Consider the following 20,668-nt stretch of genomic DNA (forward strand, 5'->3'; position numbering starts at 1 on the left):
AAACATTTTCTTTATAAAAATAACCTGAATGTTTGTGGCCTGTAACCTAGCAAATTAAATTTATATGTTAACTCATAGGTAATCACCCCTGTTCTGGGAAAAGGCCTCAGAGGTTAGTTAGAGAACATCAGTGAGCAAACAGCCTCATGATGTCAGTCACCTTCAGCACATGATCTACACAGTGAAACATAGTGGTGGAAGTATTATGCTGCGAGGTTTTCCTTAAGCAGACGAAGGAGGGTGAATGGAGATGAATACAGCTTGGGTTATTTCTGGGTACGGAGAAGCAGAGCTTTGGCTGCTAATCAGAGCAGAGTGAATCCTTCAGGGAGGTGTGTTAACGCACATATTTAAGTTTGGATTGTAGGCGGTTGCGACATCTTTTCTGGGGAACTCTGTGTCTTTTAGAGGGAAAATGTGTTCGTGTGCGAGCTTGTCAGAAAGCACAAACAACACAAATAAAACGACTTAGTCTATGTAGGACAACATAAAGAACTACAAAAAACTGCTGTGTTCTATAATATGGCATCCCGCTTATATAACGATAAATCTTTTTGTTGAAGACAAAAACATATAAGATAAGATTTTCTATTCTTAGACACAAAAAAAAATCAGATAAACTCTAAAAGTAGTTATTAACCTGGAAATTCACAATAATCTATTTTGGCCAGACTAGCAATTAGAGCAGATGAATAGAGCATGTTGGAGGTTAGTAGGGAACTAAAACTATATTTAGGATTTATTTAAACAGTTAAAAATAAAGCCTGAAAGGCTGGAAATGTTTAAAAATATTCTGTTTGATGAAATGAAATAAAAGCCAACAGTAAGAACCAGTATTCCTGTCTAACATTGTTGGTGTGAGGCAAGGAACCGACAGGACTGGCTGGTCTGACCTGGTTGGCTGTTAGAGCCTCCAAGGTCCTTAGTCTTTCCAGAACACTCTGCATGTCTTCCTGCAGTCTGGCCAGCGCCACCACAATCTGCTCGTTCAGGCTCACTGCGGGTGTAACGGCGCCTCCCCAGCGCTCCCCGTCTCCATCCCCACTGCTGTGCATGGGGACCTGAGGTCCTGGACCTGGGGACCTAGAACCTGGAAAGCAGAAAAGGATTTTATCAGCTGTTTTTTTTAATCTTAATTAGGCTCATATGGTTTGTATTTCATAACTTTAAACTGATTATCCAGTTTAGTCTTGAAAAACCCAACAAAAATACTTAAAGAGATAAAACTGCTTTCATTACTTAAAACTTGTAGACATTTCATAAATATTTTTTTGTTTTATCCTTTTTTTAAAATCTAATTTTGGACAAATTGCGAATGTGCGAGGCTTTAATAGCTCAACTATTTCTTTTAAATAAACTGCCTTAAAGGCCTTTTTTTTTTAAAGCTTTATATAATAGAAGCTTTAACGTCCTGGAGGTTGGTCCTCACCTTTTCCCCTTCTGGCTGAAGCACCATCTGGCATTTCCACGTCCAGCCTCTGTCTCTGTGACACCGTCCCACCCGTCTCCCCCTCTTCTCCTCCACACCTGACGGCCTGTGGAGGATCCTGAACGTCCTCCTCTGCGTGTCGTAGTTGACTCTCCTCTTCTTCCAGGTCATCCAGAGAGCGGTTATGTTCCGAGTTCTGGAGTAAAAGGAGACATCTTTAGGGGAGTGATTTAATAAATCTGATCCAGGCTCATGTTTGTGAGGCTCTGACTTGCCTCTTCTTGGCCAAACTGGTCCACAGAATCACAGTAGACTTCACTGTCTGAGTCACTGGTAACCAGATTGGGTCTCGCATCTAAAATAAATACAAAGACAACATCATATTTTTTTGTGCGGCTTGTTTATGGTTTTCAGACTTTCTACACAGAAGAAACAGTGAATTAATGGCTGCCTGTCCTGTTTATTCTGACTGATCCAAACCAGCCCAGGAGCAGCCAAGGTGTGAATCTTTACTGGAGCTTTACTGCAGCTCTGAGAATAAAGCTTAGCAGATTATCTGGTCACATGCTGCTCTTAAACCCCAAGCAGGGGCAGGCAATGTTGGAGGAGTCCTCATTACGCTGCCGTTCTAAATACAGCAGAGCCAATATGGAGGTTTTCCTACCTGCATGGTGTCCATTCAGCAGAGGCTCCCCGGCTGAGACTTCCTGCACATCGCCGTCTCTGGGATGACCCCCGTTGACCACATGGGAGCCACCATTAGACAGTTTACCATTCTGGAGGGACACTCTGTGTCTTCTGGTGGAACTTTTCTTCTTGGGCTGTGCTGCTAAAGTAAAACACAACAGGAGCAGTGATAAGAAAAAAATCAGCAATACAAGGGATAATCGTCTCACAATAGGGAGCAATATCAACCTTTTCTGATTTCTATTATGTCCTCCTTCTCTTCTTCCTCATTATCATCATCATCCTCCTCATCATCATCATCATCGTCGTTGTCGTCTTCCTCTTCGACTTCTTCACTCTCTCTGAGCCTGGCGGGCCGAGTCTCCAGAGTGCCGTTCATCTCCATGTTTCTTATTATGCTTTTTGCAATACTTTTTGATCCCACTGTGTCCAGCATCGTTCCAAACCCTGAACAAAACAAAAAAAATAATAATAATAATACTGGGAAACTCCACACAAAACTAAACTTTACTTAAACTCCATCTTTATCTCGTTTCTGTACTTTAAGAGGAATAACAAACATCTTTATGAAATAATCAGCAGCTAGAAAAAACGATTTCTTTATCCTAAAACGTGTGCGTAACAGAGGGAACAGTGCCGCCAACTAACACTAAAAGCAGCTGATCTGAAGCAGCACACAGATTCTACTCTACATCACGAGAGCACAGTCAGATACTTGCCTTCCAGTTGCCTAGCAAACTTGGTTAAACGGGCTGAGCAGATAAGAGGCAGAGAGAGTTAAGCTTGGTCGTCCCGTTTCTGTCACCAGGAAGTAGAAGGTAGAGTCGGCGCTGTGGGCCACAGACCTTACCTGTACTCAAGTCTGATATCTGCGTGACTTTTTTCTTCTCATCAATCAGCTCATAGAAGGGTCCGAGGACGCGCAGCAGCTCCTCCACCTCGTCAGTCATGGGCATTCCCTCCAGGATCTGTGAACGAAATCCAATAAACCTTAAGGATTTTTCCCAATGGGAAATAATAACCTTCATAATAAATGTATGAAGCAAATAAAATATTTTACTTCATTGTGTTTTCTAAAGCAAGTGAAAATTTTAAAATCCTTCTTTGTCAGCAGGAAATGAGTGAACTTTAAGCGGAAAAAAGGACTTGAGAAGTAAGAATTTATCTTCACTGCATTTTACAAAAATAACTCAATCGGGATGTGAAGAAGACCACAAAGGAAACCAATAGTTGTTTGTGTGCCATAAATGGTAGCCAGAAAGAACTTCTTCCTTAAAGTGTAGTTTTCACTTTTTATGTGTCTTTTGTTTCCCGAAAACTACATGATGTCTGCAGATGACCTTAACTGCCACTTAAAGATTACCCTGAATGGACATGTTTGGTTTTATTTTGGTATTTGCTTTATTATTGACCCTAGAGAAGCATATGCCTGAACACATATCAGTATTTTAACTTCTGTTAGACTTACTACATGTGTAGCATTAGCTTGAAGGGGGTTTAGTGGACCAATCACTGTGTTCTTGCAGTAAACTAAGAAGAATGAGTGCTATAAGGGGCTTTTCCCTTATACCATAAAAACTATTTTGCTGTCGTTAAACCCACATAATGGAAACAGCCTGGTTATGTGGTTTAATTGAATACAGAAGGATTATGAGGCAAGTTGTGTGTCAGTGCATCTAAAAATAAGAAATCAGGTCAGAGCTGGAGCAGAAGAGACATCAAACTGAGCATTCTTATGCTTTGAAATCCTCCCATAGTGTGCTGGTTTGTTAGGTCTCTAAATCCCACCTCTCAGCAGCATTCTAACGAGGACCCTAAATGGAAGTTGTAGACTTTTCTGTGGGTCAGACCTGCTGTAATGTAATGGTACTCCAGCTCAGGTTCGAAACATTGTTCTAACTCTCCCTCAACTTTCAGAAAACACCTTAGCTTTTTTTAGTATTTGCTTATCCAAATGAAAACAACCATCATCAGCTACAACACCAAACAGACAAGTCTTGATCACAAAATTTGAAAAATCAAGAAGACCAACCAGCTTCATTTGGTCGACATAGGCTGCCATAGCTTCTTCTTCAGGCATCTCTCCAAGGGAATTCCACGCATCCCTATTAAAATTAACGTAAAAAGGAAAAAAATGTTTATTAAAAATCAAAGTGATTAAACTAAGAGATAAGTATCAATCTAATTAGAATGTTTTTACATAAGACATAAATATTTAAACAGTAATGATGGATATCATGCTTCCGTTACTCGTCAGCCTTTAGCACAGTCAAAGTTCAAAGTCTGAACAGAGTCTGGATTGAACATGTTTACTTAAAGTGTTTTTTTTTTCTTCACATCTCCAATAAAACATATTTATTAAATAGGATCTATGTCACCTTTGTGCTAGTTCCCTGCTTTTCAAACAGACCCAGTTTACCCAAGGTCAATGTGTTCCCTGCAAGCCTTCGGCTCAAAGGTTGAGTAAAACCCCACCCGCTGTCGGTAGCTATGATTTCAAACATTTTCAAGCAAGACCCAACAGAGAAAGCTGTCCGGCTCTGTGGGTAAGAGGTCACATTCCAGACCCAGTCCAGAGAGCATAACTTAAGAAAAGACACAAAAAGATAATTCCTCTGCCTTCAGTCTGGTTTCACATGAAAATGAATCTAATATTTATAAAATACATTAATGTAAAGAGTTGAAATATCTAAACACAGCAGAAACAACATAAATGGATATGAGAGAAATCTACAAACCATTTAGCTTTACCAACTACATCCCAGAACCCAGGTCGTGGTATATTACATGGTCCAACAGTGGCCTGTTTATAGTAGCTGTAGAACTTGAGCATCATGTCATTTGAAGGCTGAAAGGGACCTGAAGAAAAACAGACACAAACACTGTATGCAAAATGTCTGCTTTTTTCAACAACAGGGTAGGAATCTACACACTGGATGGGGCCACATGAACAGACCGATTCTGCTGGTGTCTGCAGCTAAAGCTGATAAAATCACTCAAGCTGCTGCGTTTCACCTGGCACCAGCTGAAGTTGGCCTCTGATAGGGTACTGAGCTTAAGAGCCATTTCAGAGCTTTTAAAGAATAAAGTTTCAGATCTAAAACACTTAGATGAGCTGGCTTCTTCAAATTATTGTCTACTTCCACCTCCCACTTTTCAAAGAGTTCTGACTGGACTCATCTCTCTAACCAGGTTACTTTTTTGCCATAAGAAAGGTAACTTTTTTTTCTTTGGGGCATCGCTCATCAATCCTGTGTATTACATCTTATAAAAACTGCTGGACGCTTAAATCTAGGTTACAGAGTTGCAAGGTTTATGATTTTATTTTATTTTTTTGTTATTTAAAAAAAAACTCAGAAAAAGAGGACTATGATAACTCTTTGGTGATAAGGTTGAATCTGTGGCTGCTCCTTTTAACAGGCTGACAAACAGAAAATGTGTCTTCAAAAGTATTAAGACCTCAGAGGTTAATGAACAATAGTGAAAAAACAAAACACTAGGATGAAGACCAAGGTGGATAGCAGACAGGTCGGGGGGATGTGGTGAAATTTCAAAGCAGGGTTAGGTTATAAAACACTACATTTTCACAGAGTTTTGTTTGATCAGTCATCTGAAAATGGAAGGAGGATGGGACACCATAACAGGGCAACAAATTAGCTAAGAGGCTCATGGTAACTTAAGGAGCTATGGAGATCCAAAGCTCAGGTGTGATAATCTGATGATAGGACCAATATTATTCATGGACGCCACAAATCTGGCCTTTAAAACTCCCCTATTATGGATAATTCACATAAACATTTTCTAATAGTCATATGTGACCTGAAGCCTGCGTATGAGGTTCACCAAATGGAAAAAAAACTAAAAAAGATTCCTCCTTGCCTTTCTTCACGTCTTAGTTAATGTATGCTCAAAATGCTCTGTTTGAAAATCATTCCCCTTATGATGTCATAAAGAAACAAGCTGTGGATCTGTAGCAGCCAATCCGGCAAGCCATGGCCTTTATCTAATGTGTTGACCCCGAACTCCCCAAGCAGGAAAGTGATAGTTTTATCTGTTTTAATTATGTATAAAAAAAAAAAAATAAAAAAAAAAGATTTGTAAAATAATTGTTCGTTTCAGCCCTAAATGCACCAGGGAGCGTTATCACAGATCTTTCCTCCCGGCAGCTGTAAGACTTTATAACCATCACTGTTCCCAACAAACTCAATAAGTTGTTACATTGATGCCGTTTTTTGCAGTTTCTGTCTTAGTCAGTTAAAAACAAGCTGCTGGCATTTTCTTTCTTTTTTTTTTTTTTTGCACATCTCTGGTGTTGCTGCTATTTTTCCATTACTGAAAAAAAAAAAATTCCACAGCTGTTATGGATTTGTCATTCTCCAGATACAGAGTATTTATATTGTAAAAACACTGTACAGTACAATACTTTACTGTGTTTTATTTTCTTATCTGTTATTTCTATACACTTTTCTAAGGTGTACATTGTGTGACCACTTCTGCTATAACCATTTGCTGCAGTAACGCCACAATTTTCCCATTGTGGGACAATAAGGGATTTTCTACTCCATTATATTTCACATAAACTACAACCCCAACCTGCAGAAAAGTCCACCAGTTACTGCTAAAAACAAAAAAATGAATACACACACTGAAGTGTGTGACAGTATTTAAAAATATATATATATGTAGGAAAACCTTATAAACTAACCATATTTATTTAACATGAACAAGAGCTAATTTGTTAGAACTGTAAATTTACAGTCATATTACTGTTTTTATATATATATTTAAGATGAAATTGTTCAGAGAGCTGTTCCAAACGAAATTTATTTTTGCTTTACACTTGTGTAAACAAAATGACTAATAAATTAGCCTACGTCTAACCTGATGACATGAAATGTGTGCAATATCCCTTTAATTGAGCAGTATATCAGATGTAAAATCAACGTGGTTTATGTGAAGCAGTTGCTGAGGCTGTCAGTGTCTCCCAGGAAGTGATGGGTCTTACTAACCGTTGGGGGGTAAACTCTTGATGACTTTAACCGCTGCCTCGAACCTTCTCTGGGTCAGACGTGTCTGTTCCTGTGCGCTGACACTCTCCACCTCCATAATGCCAATCTGGAGACAGCTAGCAGGAATATCCGCCTAACCAGAAGTAGAAGAAACATAAAACAGACGCTGGTCTTTGGGTTCGCAGTCTGTGTTTTGACCGACAGTAAGAGGATTGAACCAGCTGAGAATGTAGGACACAATAAGTGCCCTGCCGCACAGGGTTAGCTGCGGCCAGCATTTACGCCAAGTTACACAAATGTGTGAAAATATTCAAAGTAAAAACACTAAAAAAGACATTACTCACCTTTAAACTATTTGTTTATCTATCGGTCAGAGCGTAACTTGCCCTTAGCTCTGAGACTGACGCCATAAACAGCAGATGAAGCTAAACAATAATGCATCATGGGAGATGAAGTTTTCTCCTAACGGTAAGTCCTACAGACTCCACCACCTTTGGGGTTTGACCCCCAAAAAAGTAACTGAAAGGGCAGTTTAAGGGGTGTAATGAGACGATTTCATAGCTCTTAAATTTATTATTTCTGTGAATTAAAAACATGGTTAAATATACATGGTCGCTAGAGTTTACTAAGCATGGAACTACAATTCCCGGCATGCGTTATCACTTATCCCACTTTTTCAGATAAAACCGTAGGCGAATTTATGAGCAGTGAGAGTTCTCACTCTGTCTATTTTAGACTTGCCGAATTCGTTGTGACATGTAGAAATATTGACACAGATATAAAACAATTAACAAATTGCACACGTGCATGCCTAAGCAATGCACACTTTGATATTGAATTATTTTAAACATATCACTGTTTGGAATGCTTAGAATTTCTCTATGATAATCAAAAAACAACAACAACAATAACAATAACTTAATGTTATTATTATTATTGGATTGATGAATGAATGGTTGGGATTATAGCATTATGACAGTATTGATTTTAGTCTGTATTTAATGTTAGTCTAATTATTTTTGATTCATATCAGTTTGCATATGAATGTAAATATTAATCTGGGTATTCTATTGAAATTGTAAATATAATTTCTCTGTTATATTAAACTATTATTCAATTCATAAAGTTCCATATTTAAATTTCACATATTTCACATTGAAATGACATTTAACCTAATATTTCATCAAATAAAAAAATTACACTGATGGTATTCCACTGTAAAAGTTAAGAACCTGTACAAGAACATTTAATTTAAAATATATATATATTATTTAGAGAGTAAAAGATGGAACAAGTAGTTGTTAACTGTTAAAAGGAGTCCATAAATATATCTGTAATTGGAAAAAAGCATAATATTATCTAAATAAATGATAAAAACACGTTTGTTTAAAAAAAAAAAAAGCAGTACTCGAAACCTTAACTCTAGGTGGCACTCTTTCTTTGTGTTTGGTTTTCTTTTAACCACACTGTAAACAGGACTGAATAAACAAATAGATACATAAATAAACTAGCAATACTCCAAACATTTTTAACGAAAATCAAAATAATTTTCTAAGTTTTTATTTTACTGCAAACACATTAAAACTTCAGAAACGTCACAGAAAAAAGCCATTCATTAAAACAATATATTTTCCCTACTTTTCTTGGCCAGAATATATTTAAAAAAAATGTTTTTTGTATTCTAAAAAGAAAATCAAATCACTACTTATGTTTAAAGCTAGTTTCTGATGCGAGAAGTGAACCACCATTAAGTTCACGGACAGCGTGTGCAAAACCTAAGCGAGTTTTTAACGGGTTAGTGAAACATCTTCGTTTTATCAGACGATCTTCGGTTTGAGTTCAAGCGAAATCGGGGCCAGGAATCCCACAATAGCAGGCGGAGGAAGATAGTTTCTTTTTCTTTTTTTTCCTGTCAGTGCTGTGGGCTGGTAGCTGCTTCAATCATAGGGAAGGCAGAGAGAGGGAAGGGAGGCTCTGCAGGGAGAGATGTAAGATGGCAGAGCTACAAATGTTGTTGGAGGAAGAGATTCCAGCCGGGAAGAGAGCGCTTGTGGAGAGTTACCAAAACCTGACGAGAGTAGCCGACTACTGCGAGAAAAATTATGTCCAGGTAAGAAAGTTTATTTAAAAAACGGACCTATTGGATTTGGAAAACACTTTTAGAGCTTTCCCCGTGTGTGTGAGGTTGTTGGGACAGGAAATATGGATCTACTAACTACTCTCTGGAGCGAATTATATCTTGAAAAGCTTTGAGTTCAGTTAAGAAATCTAAAGGTGGTGCATTTAGGACCGTGGGACATTCGAGCTCTTTGTGATTCTTGAGAATAAATGTTCTCAGTTTAGGCACGGGGTGTGTCTACTTTTTTTTTTTTTTTTTTCTTGTCATTGAACCGGTTGAGTTAAAAAACTGCCACCACTCTCACCATGGACGAGGCCCGTTTGTTTTAACAAATCTTACAGGCACGGTTTTCTAAACGCCTCTTCCCGACATGTTAAAGTGTTTGACATATTTTATCGGTAGTGGATGTAGTGGTGAATATTTCACTAGTCAGCAAAATTACGAGCTTGCATGTCAGCTCTTTTTAGGGTCATTAAACACACCATTTAATACCACAAAAACAGTTAAAGTGTCCACAGGGAACCCATTACAGCAGTGGCATGATAATAATGTCTGCACTACTCGTGGCTTTTTTTTGTTGCTGCATTATTTTAATGTGAATTTTAAAGATGTTTGTTTGACTTTACTGCAAAATCAACCACAAAATCCTGACATGGAAAAGACCACTTTCTAATTTTTTTTTTTTTTTTGTTGGAATTATTTTATTTATTTATTTTTAGTATACCTTTTCTAAGAAAACAAGACTTCTAGAATTATGAGGTGACATGACATAAGACAAGATGGGAACTTATTTCAATACAGCCATTGGTGAAATTCTTTATTTTTGGTCTTTTTTTTTTGTATATTTTTAATTAAATCTCGCCTTATGGTGTATGTTGTTGTCCCTTCTATTAGAGGCTATAATGGGTGTGACAATTGATTCCTGAGTAAAAAATGTCTGCCCTTCCCACACCTGTTGCTGTTCACTGAGACTCTGCTCTTTTTACCAAGCTGGTGCTTCCACTTTCTTACCCAATACTGCTTGCCGTAAATCAGTTGAATGCAAGATGGTTATTGCTATTTTCTTATTGATTCAAGGAACAAAAAGACAAACAAAAAAAAATAAAAATAAATAAATTGGCCTCTTCATTACAAATAATATAGACATAGGAATAGCCCCATCATCAGCCAGAGATCTAAATTAACCAATTGGACCAATCTCAGCTCTAATTGGTAAAGAGCAATTTGGTTAAATGTAAAAAAAAAAAAAAAAAAAAAAATTAGTAAAAACTTACCCTCTCTATCCTCTGTTCTTTTAAAATATCTAAGAGCTCCAAACATTTTTGGTCTGCAATGCCTTAACTAGGGCTGAAACAATGAATCGGATTAATCGATTGAAATAATCGTCAACTAACTTAGCAATCGATTAATCCTTAACTTGAGTTTAGAGACTCTAAAACAGGCCTTTAGCTGACAGAGCGACCCACTTGGAGCCGTCATTGTTAAAAATTGTCAAGAAAATATTTAAACATATTGCATTTGAGGTATGAAAACCTTTTGGTCTGTCAATATTCTCTATCCAGAACTCCTCAGATGTAAAAGCTTTAGTTTGAAGTGGTTTGATTTTGTAAAAAGTCTTCTTTAAGGAACACTCGATTAATCGAAGAAATAATTAAAGGATTTCCAAAATAATTGTTAGTTGTAGCCCTACCGTTGGTTAATGTTGAAGGATTTTTTCCTCTATAAAAATCAGAGAAATTAATATTTTTATGCATAACAAGGGATAATCTTGTAATAATTCCTCAAAATAGATAAATTTCAAACCAAAATCTTTAAAAATTCTCATTTTTTACATCGTCACCATGGACATGCTTTTTATTATAAAAACATTAAACCTGGCACAGTTTTTTCGTAAATGACTGCTGATTTCTGTGATCTAAAATTGTTTCTTTTACACTTTTTGATGTATTAATCAAAGTTCAACACAAAGTTTTACACATCCTTTACAGTTTGAATGTTTTTTTCTCTTTCTTTAAAAAAGGACTCCCGTCTTTTAAAAAATATTCACAGTTCAACATCTGTCAACTTCCAGGTTAAGAAAAGCTTTTAGACTTTTTTCAGGTTCATTTCAGGAAATGTTCTGCTTTTAGGTCGTGTGTGTTTCTGCCATAATTCTGCCAAATGATTCTACCCTAAAAAATCTTCAGACGATTCAATTGTTTTCTGCAGTTTGAAGTTTCAGATTACTTCATATCACATTTTCACTCAGCAGAAAAAAGCGTTCCTACTACCATTATTATTATTGTTTGTTTTACTTCTGGCTTAACTGGTCAGACCTCCAATTTAACCAAATGTCAGTAAAACCAGGGCAGACTGGAAAGGACAGACTTCATTATCAAGGATGTTTGGTGATATTTTAAGCATAGTTATTATGAAACCCTCAGCATTTGGTCAATAGATCAAATCCAGACAAAGTTAGCAGCAGAACTGCTGCATTACTTCCCCTTATAATCAGCCTACCAGTAAGCCCCAGTGGGCATGACCCCACTCTGCAGCCTGCACAGTTCTAACCATTCCTGACAATCCTGGAGGGAAGAACTGAGTGTGGGGGGGAAAAAAACAGACTGGTTGTTTGGGTGAACTAGTTTACTTTTAGACTAGAGATCAACAGATATTTTTGGCTGATATTAGTGAATTTTCTTTTGTTATTTTGTTTATTACATCAGCTGATGTGTGCACACTTTTGCTTATTCAACAGTGCATTCATTACCATGTCATCAGGGTTTATTTTTCGTTTAAATTAAAACTTCTGTAACATTTAATATCATTGCGTTAGGAAAATCCATCTTTAAGAATAGGTCCCAAAAAGAAATCTGCATAAAATAAACAACCTTGGATTGGTTGATCTCTAATTTAGACTGCCCTCAGTGCCAGTTAGGGGAAAATCATACAACTATATATAAGCCTATGAAAGCGGAATATGTCATTTACTTGTTTTAGGAGTGGAGAAAATGTGCAGAAGCCAATCAGATGGAAAAATTGAAAGAAAAAAAAGAAAAAGCCTGGTCTATGTTTAGTTTTGTGACTGTCAGCCTAATTTTTGCCATCGTTTTTTTTTTTTCATAAAGCTTCCTTAAAACATGTAGGACTGAAGCTCCCTTAAAATGTGACTCTCAGCATTTCAGAATCTAATCAAATAGATAGAAAATATTAGATATTTTCTTAACGGCCTTGATTCTTGTACATGCTGTGATACTTGGTGCCAAATACAAGCAGAGAAGTTTCTTAAGTTGGCTTTTAAAGACCGGTTTCATTCAGTCCTGCGGTGGAGGCATTTTGTTGGAAAAAGATAAAACTCTGGATCTAGTTTTAATGCATTTTGAAGATATGGATTTGTTCTGTCAGCTCTGAATTTCTTTTATTTATTAAGGTAAACCCACATATAGATATTTTTACTTTATATTAATTAAAGAAATCTTGGTAAACCAAAACATTTCATTTACTTCAGTAGATTTTTTATCTAGGTTTCAAAAAAATCTCTGTTATATACTTTGTTCATGAGATCTAGGACTTAAACTCAAAGCTATTGCTAGTTGAAGGGCATTACTTGGGGATCTGAATTGACTCTCAGGGTTTTGGGATGGCCATATGAAACATGAAGGAGTGTAAAAACATCTCTGTTTGGTTTATAAAAGGTTTTTTTCTTCCCTCATTTATCCAGGCGAAAAAAATTTTTTCTCCCCCTGTGAAAAAGTTTGAGTTAGTGAGTCTGTACTTTTAATTTTATTGTAAATCTGAGGCCTAATTTATTGGTTTTACTGTTGATCTATCAGTCGGCTGTCTTTTGGTACTGCGTTAGACTTTTCATTCCAAACAGGAACCCAACATATCGGCTACAGAGGGAGTGTCCATTCCAGCGGTAGTCCCCAAGGACTCCCTGTAATTTAGTTTCCTTCCTCGGATCGTCTTTTGTTTTGTTTTTCTCTATTTGCAATTTGTGCCCCATCCATGCCTCGCAGGACAAACCTGAAACAGTTTTCTCAACATTTTCCAAAAGAAATGTTCTTGTTCCAGCTGACTGTAACGTGAAACTGAGACGCCTCTTTCTGAATTTCCCACAATTATTACACAACTGTGGGAAAACAGGCGTGTGTTTTGACTCCCTGTTGGGATTGTTTGTCACTGGCTTGCTTCACGTTTAACAGGGAGTGTTATCTTGTGATTTATGCTGCCTAAATAATCTGTTGATTTACTGTGAGTTTAAAATCAAATTTTTCTTTTTTACTATATCTGCAAAACCCTGAACTCTTGTTTTTTCAAGTTATTTATGAGGATCTGAATTTTTTTTTTAATTAAGGGAATTCTTTTCTCTTCTTTTCTCTTATTACAGTAAGAAATGTTTTAAATGAAAGTATATAAAAAATATCTTAAACAGAGGTATATTCATTAGCAGTGTTAAAAATGAAATAATTTTTTTAAAGAGACATGAACTTTTTTACTAAAATGTGTTTGAAATGGCTTTTTTATTTTACCATTTAGGATCAGAACATTGTTTAAAGAGCAGACGTACCTCAGTAGTTTATCTTTGATCCACCTATAAGGCTGAAGCCTATTTGTCCCACCTAGCAAAATATTGAAGCAGCATAATAAAGATGGATTTTGTGGATACTCAGAAGAGACCGGCATACAGCTCGACTCAGACACTGATGGCAACTCTATGTAAGATGGAAAAAAAGTAAAAAAAAAAAACAAAAAACTAACGTGAACGAGCAGAAGAGTGCTGTAGTTCTGTGTTTTGACCACAGGTGGCAGTGTCAATAGAAAACTCAGTAATGTCTCTTTAAAGGCACACTATGTAACTTTTGGGCACTAGGGGCACTAGACCTGTAACTTTCTCTTCTAGTGGCCTCAAGCTTGGCATCACTGTCGCAAAAGTAAAAAAAAAAAACAGCCAGCCAGCCTCCCGTGTCTTTTGATTGGGGATGGCGCTAGGCATCTAGCTACAGCTCGGAGGGCGTGAGAAACGCTGCTCTCTGGAGAGCGCCACCAGGACAGATCCAGGGGAAAACCACTGGGTTGGACGGGGTGTCTTGTTTAGCTTTTGTCTGTAGCCTGCTGGCTTTCTCTGAACGTATTTTGCTTCTAATAAACATCGAAAATAATAAAAAAGATATGAATGTATACTAGGAGCAAAGTTTTAACTTACCAGTCTAATAATAAAGTTGAGAAAAGCAAATCGGTTTTACTTCCGGCTTCTTTCAGCCTGCACCAACGAACAGATTCATTTCCAAGATCAACTCTTGTTTTTCCTCGTTAACGATCCGTTTCGTGTTTTCTCGTTTTAACCTCCTCAGAAGGTTTAAACTTTTTCCTTGCCTCAGCCATGACCAGTAATGGAGCAGGTGGAAAGATAGTAGAGCAAAAACCTTAGCTCCATGATTATATATGAGCCTGCTGCCATAAAGAGATACATCCTTCCATGTCACATGACCGGGCCAACGACTGTACGTCTTCTCCCAACTTACATGGTCAAGATTTCAAGAGGGCTACCCCGCTCGTAGCATTAATAGTGTCAAGCGCTGTATATTGGCCTGAGGAATCATTTAAAATGACTTGTTTCCGTCAATTCTTTAGGGTACAAAGGCAGTTTTACAATGTGCCTTCAAGTAAAGGGGGATCAGACACTCAAATGTATAAAAATATAAAAATTATATCAATTAAATTTATTTAAGAAACTTAATTACAAAAATGTAATCGATTTGAATATATATGGTTCATTTAGCTTTTATCAGCATTCCCTGACTTTGTGTTTCCCTGAAGTGTGCATGGCGTGATACACAGACCTGTTTCTATTATCTGCTTATCAAAATGGGTAAAGGCAAGAGCACAGGCCTACCATGTCGCCACGACCTTTAGACACCATCTACGCTGCTGGTTGCTTAAAAGTAAAGGCAGAAAAACACGCCTTGCATCCTACCATCACAAAGGTAAACTAAATATGAAATTTAACTGGAACTGAGAACTTCAAATTCAGCTCTTAGCAGCAAATGGTTTAGTTGAGTCGGCAATCAAACAAAGGATGTTTTAGTACGGTGAAGATATGAGATGCTGTTGGCCTGTTAGTAGCTTTGGAGAATCTTACTTTTTATCATTAAATTTACAAAATATTTGTCCATGAAAAAAAAGAAGAAAATTGGCACTTCTAAAGTTTAAAATCTAATACAGAGAAGTCTGCTGGCTTTGTTAGTCGTCTACTTGGAATAAGAGAATCATAAAGCAATAAAAGGTTGAACGTACTCGTCATAAACCTGCATATTGTTTGTATTCCTGGATGTTCGGTAGGAGTTTACATTTCGCTCTTTTTTTAGAGTTGGCTCAGAGTCAGAGACCGGGTTTTATTCTCTAAATGTCACCACTTAGATCCTGCTGCAGTTTTGGTCCAGGAATAGAAAACCCAGATCTCCCCAGAGAGCTCCTGTTGGAGCTGAGAAATATGCCAAAAACTCGTCTCTTGCTGGCTTCAAAAGGAGCCCAGGATCAAGTGCAGAGCAGGAGGGGATCTTGTTCCAACTGATGTAAATTTAGGTGCAACTTTTAGTTTATTTACATATATACATTTTTTTTATTTTTTGCAGAGCTCCTTGTTGCAAACTGACGGTTAAAAGCAGTATTTGGAGCTCACTGTGTGTCAGTCTGCTGAAACTCCGCTCTGATCTACATGTCTCAGCTTGAATCAGTGCACGTTCAGCTAACCCCTCCCTCCAGTGTTCCTATCCCTTTCCTGTCATGGATGCTCAGGTGCAACGTTAGCAAACCTGTTCTGCTCCTCAGCTGAATCTCGTGGGTTTAGTTCTACTGGGGGCAGATGTGTGTGAGAGGGACGTATGACACACAGACTGGTCAGAGTTCTGTTTCCTGTTTGGCTCCCTGGAAATGCCTCCTGTCTTTGTCAGGAAGTGGTTTAATAATAGAGACAGACACACTGGCCTGCTTTGAGGCTCTGGCACTTGGCTGTTCTGAGTTTAGGACGTGTGTGACAAAGACGAGCAGACGGCATGCAAAGTGGGCCACCGGGCTCTGTTGGCCAGACAAACTGAGGACTTGTTTAAATTCAAAGCAGAGTTTTTTTCTGAATCAATGTGAGAGGCGTTTTAACCAGCGTCCTGACGGGGCTTCCTTCTGCTCTTCCTTCTGTACCCTTCCTCCTAAGCCCCTGTGTTTGACATTCTTACCCCCTTCTATTCCTTTTGCTTGTGTTTATTTCTTTCCTGTGCCTCTGCTTTCTTTCCTCCTTGTCTTTCCTTTCTTTCTTGTGTTCTGCCTTGAATTCTCTCTGGTCTCCTATCGATCTTTTTTTCATTACTAACATTACTATCCTTCAGCCCTTCTAAACCTTCTTTATCCTTGTGTTCCCATTCCTTCTTTTTCCATCCTTCTTTACTTCTATTTCATCCCCTTTCTATCTCTCCTTCAGTCCTCTATATATTGAATTTGTTTACTTCTATTGTTTCCCCACCTCCTTTTCAATTTTTCCCTCCTTTCTTCAATTTTATCCTGCCTTCTATCCATCCTTTCCTAAGGCCTACCTTCCTTTTTCATTATTTCCCTCTTTCCTTCCTATTGTTTACTTCTACCTGTTAATTTTCCTTCCTAAAGCTCTTCCCCTTTATTTTCTGTCCAATACTTAACTTCTGTCCCTCTTCCAATCCCCTCCTTTAGTTTTTCTTCTTCTGTGCTGGTTTCATGCCTGTACTTTCCCATCATTAAAGCATTGATCACTTAATATAAAGCTTATGTATCTTTTTTCTGTTTTTTTTTTTAAATGAACATGAAGTAAAGAGCCCAATTGACTCATTCAGGCTCCACATACTTTAAGCATGAATCAGTGCTGTTGTCACATTACAAAAACACTCATCAAAGGCCTTGGGGAACAATATGATCCCATAGCTGTGCTTCAGGGTTCCTACTGGGGACACGTATGAGAGTCTAAAAGGAGTTTTGAAGTAAGGTATAAAGATGATTAAAATTAGATTTGGATAATCTACTTTAGGGTTACAAAAAATATGCTGCACATTAAGATTTCTTCATTGATGACCCTTTTTTTTTTTAACATGGTGATCATATTAAAGGAATCTGTCCCTAAAAGACAGAATAAATGCACCCTTTTGTTTAATCATCAATTAGATATTACTAGGCCTGTTTTCTAATTGCTGAAATCAATTTTACGTAACACGCCCTGACCTGTAAAATCCAGAAATCACTTCAGTTGAACAACCGAAACGGATGGATTTCCAGTTTGCTTTGATGATAACTTCTAACTTGGCCTAAGCCAGATTGATACTGCCTCATGTAGAAAGTGTTTGCAAAAGGGAGGGACATTCAGTACAGTTCTTTGTGGTGATTGGATACCTGGCTCCCATGTTGAGCTTTTAACCAATCACAGACGCAGTAGCAGCTGAGATGTATCACATTCTTGATTTGTTTGTTCACTTATAACTCAAACTCTTAACCAAATCCGACTGGCGGGAACGCGCAACCATCTTCCCATCCGCAAAGGGAAAAACCGCGCCCTTTGCTAGTTTTTAAGAAGAAATGGAGAGTATTCCAGCTGAAATTTAGCTTCTGCCTCTGGTGGACGTTGTACATGTCGCTGCATTTATTAGTCAGAAACATTTCTGTTTCGAGGCTAAAGATTCTGCTGGAAAGATGATTGTGTGCAGTTCCAGTGTTTATTTCTAGCTTTATGCACAGAAGAGAAAACAGTCAGTTCTGCTGTTGAAGGGTTTTTAAATCCAAAAGAAAATAGAATAATAATTACTGTATTATCCATTTATAACCTTTTTTATCTTTTTTTTTTTTTTATCAAACTCCTGGTGGTTCAAAGTAGCACTGCAACTAACTATTATTTTGCAAATTGATTAATCTGTCGATTATTCTTTTTATTAATCGATTAATAACTGGATAGGCAAAGGTTCCTTAAAGAAGATTCTTTTTTTATAAAACCAGGTGAAACCTTGAGGAGTTCTGGCTGGAGAATATTGACAGACAAAAACGGTTATTTTTTTCTATCTTAACTGCAAGATGTTAACATATATTTTTAGAATTTTGATATTATTACTGCTCTAAGTGGGTCGCTTTATTAGCTAAAGACATATTTTAGAGTATCCCTTTTCAAGCTAACGATTAATCGATTACTGAATAAGTTGATGAATATTTCAATAATCTGATTAATCAGATTGTTTCCATCATAGTTTAAAGACTAACTTTTTTTATTATTTCTTTTACATTAATACAGCAGTTCTCTGTAGTTTATCAGATTACTATTGCTAAATTTAGCTAATGAGTAAAAACAACAAAAGTCTTTGGCTTTTCAAAGAAGTGTTCATCTTATTGTGTTAATTGTGTTTATAATTGTGTTTATACTTGACGTTTATCTGTTTTCATTATATTTAGAGACTGATCTCAGTCTTTTTCATTTCAAGCTTAGGAATGAGTGCAGTGTGTCTGATGTGGGATGAGCGTTTAGCGGGTAAGGTGGAGGAATGGGGAAATGGAAGTGTGATGTGGTAACCAGAAGGTCATAAGCCTCCGGGGCACGTGACTTCGCTGAAGAAGCAGGATGGTCAGGATTTGTTTGCCCAATTTGATCAGAGCGGTTTAAAACCCTCTCTGCAGCATTGTTTGGGATTGTTATTCATCTCAGTGGAATCCCCTTTGTGAAACGCAGCAGAACACCCCCACCCTCAATTTTTCTTATTCTTGATAAACATTTAAAACTACTGTGGAACAGGACACGCTTGTTTTAAAAGAAACCTGCCCTCTCAATGAATGAGGAGTTTAAAGCATTAGGAGAATGAGGCTGATCAGTTGGTTCAACCCTACTAGAATCCATTCATTTATGAAAGAACTAATATTTTCATGGAGATTATTTGATCAGATAATCTCCTAGTTTGATGTTTCGAAAATGAAGACTTCATTTTCTTGAATGAATTAGCAGTTTCTTGGATTTTCTCAGTGATGTTGTTGAATCCAGCGAGTCTTGTTCAGGTGGGCTGAAAAACATCCTTATTTGCTCTTTTCTACTAACAGCATTTTTATTTCTGTCTGCAGTCAAAGTCTGGATTAGTTTGATCTCCCCTTCCTTCCTGATCAGGATCTCCTTGCTGTACCCGTTTAGGGCTGTTTTCCCAGTAGATTATATGCAAGATTTCAAACTTGGAAATGTGCTAGAGTTGCCCAAACCTTACACATGTAGCCTCTTCCCTTTTTTCTCTCTTTTTTAATCCTTGCTCCTCCTATCTTGTTTGCCCTCAGCTCTTTATTTGTCCTTCCTTAGTCTCTTTCTGCAGAGTGGCCTGTTTTTCTTATTGAGCCCTGCGGCTCTTGGCTGACCATTCAGAGCCATCCGTCTTTTCTGCCCCCCACCCCCTCCGCAGCCACCTACAGTTGGTTTGGTCCAACCTGATCCATTGCAGCCTAGTTAAATGGTACTTGTATGAGCCTGTAGTTGTTTTATTTCTTACCAGAGTGGAAGTCCACAATAAAATCTGCAGCGCTCATTTTAATACAGTCGCTTTCAGCTTTGTTGAACCAATTACCGAGTCATTTAGTAGAGGTTAATGAGCAGGCTCCACGTCCAAACGTCCCCTTTGTGTGTCCTTCTTGACACAATGAAGGGATTTTTAATGCCGTCAGGTTGAGCTGGACCTTATGGCCTTTCACTGAGCCGCCATCTGCCCAGGAAGCGACTCCTGAATTAATGTCTTTCTCAGGACAAGGTTGAACTGAAGTTGTTTTATCTTTATAGAGTAACTTTTCTCTATCTCATCCCCTCAGGCAGTTTGTGTGGGTGTCAGCATTCCCACAGTCTGATGTTTTTTTTTTCTCTCTTTATCTTTACCTTGCCTCTTCTTCAGAACAAAAAGGTAGACGGAAAAGGTAGTTAAGAGGCGTTCCAGGACACGTCTTGAGGGTAAATTATACCTACTGAATCTATATATAAGAAAAATGTATTCGTGTTAAAAACACACACTTACACAACTGTAAGTAAACCAACTAAGAATCAATATATAAAATATGAAATTGAGGTTCAGGCGGCTTTTTTGAATTCACTTTTTGGTCATAAGCTGCATCATCTTTTGATGGATCAGCTTCAGTGGGCGGGGCTAGCTCAGCTGTACCTGCTTTAATTACTTCATGCTGCACTATACATAGTATATGCAGCATGAAACTAAGGCTAAAAACATTTTGAATGGATTTTTCCCACATTGTGACACATTGAATTATATATGGACTTTATGAATTATTCCCTCTTTAAATTATAAATACATTTATCTATTCTTTTAATATTTAATTCAGGATATTAACTATTTATTTCCCATTGTATTTTTTACATGCATATTCCAGCATCATTTTTATATTCTATATGGGCAACTTTACTATTGT

The 20,668-nt window shown here is 37.5% G+C and overlaps 2 protein-coding genes across 15 annotated transcripts in view; one reads left to right on the top strand and one right to left on the bottom strand.

The window, feature by feature from the left end:
• Window positions 1–630: 630 nt before the first annotated feature.
• LOC107104705 (acyl-CoA-binding domain-containing protein 5A-like) lies at window positions 631–7,584 on the bottom strand. The gene is made up of 10 exons (XM_015404761.1): window positions 7,470–7,584; window positions 7,126–7,258; window positions 4,855–4,975; window positions 4,149–4,221; window positions 2,967–3,084; window positions 2,345–2,563; window positions 2,094–2,258; window positions 1,705–1,784; window positions 1,430–1,625; window positions 631–1,090 (listed from the first exon to the last, which is right to left on the bottom strand). Exons 2-10 carry the CDS (start codon window positions 7,220–7,222, stop codon window positions 783–785), a joined length of 1,377 nt encoding a protein of 458 aa, XP_015260247.1. The 5' UTR covers window positions 7,223–7,258; window positions 7,470–7,584; the 3' UTR covers window positions 631–782.
• A 1,384-nt stretch (window positions 7,585–8,968) lies between these two features.
• Window positions 8,969–20,668, top strand: part of LOC107104706 (abl interactor 1-like) — a 67,668-nt gene continuing 55,968 nt past the window's right edge. For 4 of the 14 annotated variants that reach the window (XM_015404766.1, XM_015404774.1, XM_015404767.1 and 1 more), the window contains exon 1: window positions 8,971–9,235. In XM_015404766.1, coding sequence (XP_015260252.1) covers window positions 9,119–9,235 — 117 coding nt within the window. In that variant the 5' untranslated portion in view covers window positions 8,971–9,118. Of the gene's footprint in view, window positions 9,236–20,668 lie in introns of all 14 variants that reach the window. The other 10 variants (XM_015404771.1, XM_015404768.1, XM_015404776.1 and 7 more) reach the window with 5 other exon arrangements.

Source organism: Cyprinodon variegatus, unplaced genomic scaffold (assembly GCF_000732505.1).
Source record: "Cyprinodon variegatus isolate N-32 unplaced genomic scaffold, C_variegatus-1.0 Scaffold1853, whole genome shotgun sequence".
Taxonomy (NCBI): domain Eukaryota; kingdom Metazoa; phylum Chordata; class Actinopteri; order Cyprinodontiformes; family Cyprinodontidae; genus Cyprinodon; species Cyprinodon variegatus.

Coding starts and splice junctions, on each gene's coding strand:
- LOC107104705 (XM_015404761.1), bottom strand. CDS start 7,222: ATGGAGGTGGAGAGTGTCAGCGCACAGGAACAGACACGTCTGACCCAG. Junction 4,976..7,125: donor CAAGAGTTTACCCCCCAACG/GTTAGTAAGACC, acceptor GTTTTTCTTCAG/GTCCCTTTCAGCCTTCAAAT. Junction 4,222..4,854: donor GTAGTTGGTAAAGCTAAATG/GTTTGTAGATTT, acceptor TAATTTTAATAG/GGATGCGTGGAATTCCCTTG.